Source organism: Medicago truncatula, chromosome 5 (assembly GCF_003473485.1).
Source record: "Medicago truncatula cultivar Jemalong A17 chromosome 5, MtrunA17r5.0-ANR, whole genome shotgun sequence".
Lineage (NCBI taxonomy): Eukaryota > Viridiplantae > Streptophyta > Magnoliopsida > Fabales > Fabaceae > Medicago > Medicago truncatula.
The window spans coordinates 6391586-6395840 of record NC_053046.1 but is presented as its reverse complement, the minus strand read 5'-3'; the positions used below and the strand labels follow the sequence as shown (position 1 = coordinate 6395840).

General features: G+C 31.2%; 1 protein-coding gene across 1 annotated transcript; it reads right to left on the bottom strand.

Annotated features, from left to right (window-relative positions):
• Positions 1–243: 243 nt before the first annotated feature.
• LOC11409901 (heat shock factor protein HSF24) lies at positions 244–2825 on the bottom strand. The gene is made up of 2 exons (XM_003611703.4): positions 2206–2825; positions 244–1235 (listed from the first exon to the last, which is right to left on the bottom strand). The coding sequence occupies exons 1-2, from the start codon at positions 2407–2409 to the stop codon at positions 573–575; spliced, it is 867 nt and encodes a 288-aa protein (XP_003611751.2). The 5' UTR covers positions 2410–2825; the 3' UTR covers positions 244–572.
• Positions 2826–4255: the final 1430 nt, after the last annotated feature.

The window sequence follows — 4255 nt, the reverse complement described above, 5'->3', positions numbered from 1 at the left end:
TTTAGTCCCTAGTCACTCCATGCTTGTTGTTGTTCATGTCTTTGTTACGTTTTAATGTTAGAATTTCCCTTTCAAGTGGATGTAGTCTATCCATACACTTTTGTTTCAATCTGATTGCAATCCTCTAAAAAAATTCCGATGAATGAATATGTTGTTTACAATAAATAAATAAAAAGAGCGTTACTTGTCTTTATCGTTTTCAACTAGTTGTTGTATAATACACCAATATACAAATCTATGAGATTTTCTCCATAATCACCAATATATCACCAAACCAGACAACATGATAACAACTACTATATTCATCATTGACGTAAAAAGCCATACATTGACTGTTACTATCCGTATACGAATATTTGTATGATCATATTACCTAGATTAAAATTAAATCAAAATTAACACAACTTAAATACATGAAAGGAACATCAGGTAGAACATTCGATCTTTCTACCCCAAACATGATGAGAACTAATTAGTGATCTTATCATTTTTCACGATATCACTTTTATCTTTATTTTTTCTAAAAAAAAAGTAAATTTTATATCTGAAATGTAGCAAGCTAAGGTCATATTTCAGTTACAAACCTTGCCACTTTTCATCATGTTCACAACATTAACAGCACTAAAGTCAACAACATTGTTACCCACTTTAGCTCGAGGCCCACCAAAGCTCAATTGGTCTTCACAACCTCTCTTCTTATTGTTTCTTTCGTTTGTGTAATTTTCTTCTCTCAACCAAACACCAAACAATTTCAAACAATCTCTTCCACTTTCTTCATTTTCACCAACCGCATTTTGAACAGATTCACAACAATTTCCTTGTTGCTTCATTATGCGATCGATTTGATCTGGACCCACATTTAAATTGTCTTTTAAAAAAGCCACCAACTCTTCGCATTGTTTCTTTGCACGTGCCAATTCACAATTTAAGGTTTCGTTGTCTTTTTTTAGTTTCTCATTTTCGCTCGATAAGTTGACACATTGAGGAAGTGTTGTTGTTTCCACTGATCCAGGGTTTTTGGAATTGGAGGAAGAGGTTGAGGTGGATCCTACTCCGTCGTTGCCAGAGTTTGACGGAGAGTTGTCATTGACGCTGGTTTTTTCGACTTCTACGGGTTGTGACGACGATTGTGAGATGGTTTTGCGGCGTTTGATATCAGTGAGGAGGTGTTTGTGGTTTCGTTTGAAATTCTCGTTTGAAAATTCCCATTTGTCTGGCACCAGCTTTCGGAATCCCTGCAAATTCAAAAACCATGGTAATTAGCATTTTCTCATTGCCAAAGTGTTAAGATAAAACTTAGAAAATAAAACGTGCTAGTATTTGAGGGAAAAAAAAAAAAAAAAAACATCTTTCCAAAAGTTAACCATTGAACACCAAAATTTATACTACAATCATTAATTTTTAAATATTAATCTCTAAATTATCTAAGCACTATCGTTGACGCTATAAAATTCGTTTACATGTGAATTTAATCAAATCACATTATAATATAATTTTTTTAGGACAATTTATATAATACCTCTACAAATGCTTATATGGTGGTGTGATTTAATTGATGCATGTGTAAAAAAGTTATACAATATCAATACGCACAAGTTGAAAACTTAATACATTTAATTTAAATTCATTAACGAATATTTATATAATCAAACATATTCGTAAGATTGTTGAAAACGAATGACTTAATCACATCTAACATCACACATAATTGATTGTGATCTACCAAGAGAATTCATTTTCGGTGTATCAAAGTTGAACTCTAAAAGTTTGATATTTTGAAAAATAGTAAATAGGATGGCCAATACTCTCCTATGGTATTCTACTTGGCTAGAAGTTTTTCAATCTTTTCATATATGTGTACTGAACAAGTCTTCTATAGATACAACCTCAAATCAAAATATTTAAACATTCTAACATCATGTTAGTATATCTAAATATTTTGATTTAGAATTGTGTTCATAGAAGACTTGCTCCCAGGAACAACACATGTCTTTTGTACGTGCTAGTTTGTGGAAAAAGTAAAGCATAAACAAACAAATTACCATGTTATGAACCTCAAAAATTGCTTGTAAAAAGTGACTTCTGTTTTCTAAAAAAAACATTGGCAGTTGAAAATTTTCTTAAACTAATCAAAGGCTGCAAAATATGCAAGAATGAATCATGTTTATGAAGAACTAAAAGGAGAGAGGGAAATAAACAACTTACATAAGTATTAAGCTGACGAACAAAGCTAGAGAAATTGTTGTGCTTAAAATATTTAGGAAGCAAATCCCTTGCAAAATCAGCATGTTTCCACACAACAAAACTTTCACCACTCTCACTCCATGATATCACATCATCCGTCGCTAAATCATCCACCATCTGATACGTCTTCAACAAAAACGGCGCAGGCGCCGACCGCTGCGACATTTTTCTCCGATCAATCCTTCAACTAATATATTTTTCTAATCACTACTACTAATAATAATTTTCTCAAACCAAAAAATAAAATCTCTTCTCTATGATCTGATGTTAAAAAAATAACTTAAAAGTAAAAAATTTGTCTAGGTCTAGGAAGAACAACTAAAGAGAAGAAGAGCAGTCAAGAATTCCCAATCCCAACAATAGAAACCAGAAAGGAAGAAACGAGAATGAACTAAATTTTCTGAAGGCTTTCTAAGACGATCAGAATCCATTAGCTTAAGCCACATCTAAGAAATTAATTTGGGTCACAATAAACATAATTCCCCATACGAAAATAGGAAAGTTTTATGAGTAATATTCTTCTTCAATATCCTTGGGCGAGACTCTTTTTATAGATACGAAAAAACCAAACATGTTCCAACCTTAATAAGTGACGTTGGTTCTAGAAATTTTGAGAAGCACTAAAGTTTCATTATTGACCAAATGAAACCGGTTCCACACGTACCAATAGATTGATGATAGATATGTCACTATTAAATTAACTTTTGTAATAAAATAACAAAAATATGGTTGTTGGTTTCGCATTTTCTTCCTCTTGTAATTGAAGTGTGTGTTGCAATTTTATTTTTTTTAAGAGACTAAAAGAAAATATATTAAAGCAACAGACAACTCCTCAAACACAAGGAGTGTTTAAGAGAGCTGTAAAGTATGGGTTACAAAAGAGTCAAATCACAACCAGTCAGAAACAGAAAAAAAAATAAAAAAAATTACACAATCGTTTGAAGACAACGTAAAGGATTTAGTCTCCATTTATAGTACTCAAAACAAGATGTAGTACGATTTCAACCACTAAAATGTTTCGAGTTTAACCTTTTTTACAAGAGTCTCAAACGGGTCCGACTTGTTGTGGAAAATCATTATGTTGCGATCTTTCCAGATTAGTTTAAATGATATATCTGACATGCATAAGTTTATTTTTATTATTAGATTAATATTTTTTTTTGACACAATTAGATTAATATTTTTATCATTAGATTAATAAATTCTATCATTAGATTAGTAAAAATACTAAATATTGTGTGATACAATTTTATTTATGCACCTTAAAATTAGTCTCTAAGGATCAACCCTCTTCGTTTAATCACTCTCTCGTTTTAAATTCAAACGATAATTGAATCAATAAAATTAATCGGTGTATTTGATAAATACGTAACTTTTTATGTTGTCTAAAAATTGTATCTTATATTTAAGATCCGAGGGAGTATCTATTTTGTTGAGATTTGGGATAACATTTTTGATAAAATATCAACTGTTTTTTTTTTAAAAGATAAAATATCAACTGTTTTTTTTTTTTTTTTAAGGAATAAAATATCAACTGTTGAATGTTGATGGTTAGGAAATTACAACGCGGTTTTGCTAGTTGGCTTTTTCTCTTGAATGAAAATGTACATGTTTTATTTTCGTACGAAATTTTCTGCATGGAAGCTTCTATGACAATTTCCCGTAGAAGCACTTTTCTTATTCATTTTTTTGGAAAATTATGTGATGTGACAAATATTATGTAGAGAGTGCGTTCTACTTTTTCTTTGCTTGATAATGGATGGACGCGTGTGTTTGGCATTATCTGGCTATTTGATCCTTTTAGAAAAAGATCGAAAAGAACGAGAAGTGTGGTTGGTGAGGCAAATTATATATATTCACACACAAAAATCATATATAGTTAGGGCAGAGGCTAATTGTTGATTGATGCATGCATCTAATGCAAAAACCATGTGATGAATAATGTTTAATTTACTTTAATTTATGGGTAATTCTTATTGGCAAAGGCTACGGTAGGAGGCCTCTTTAGGTC

What these genes read in the sequence shown, in the direction of transcription:
- LOC11409901 (XM_003611703.4), bottom strand. Translation starts at nt 2,409, where the DNA reads ATGTCGCAGCGGTCGGCGCCTGCGCCGTTTTTGTTGAAGACGTATCAG. An exon ending in TTCGTCAGCTTAATACTTAT is followed by an intron (nt 1,236 to 2,205) that starts GTAAGTTGTTTA and finishes TTGAATTTGCAG; the next exon opens with GGATTCCGAAAGCTGGTGCC.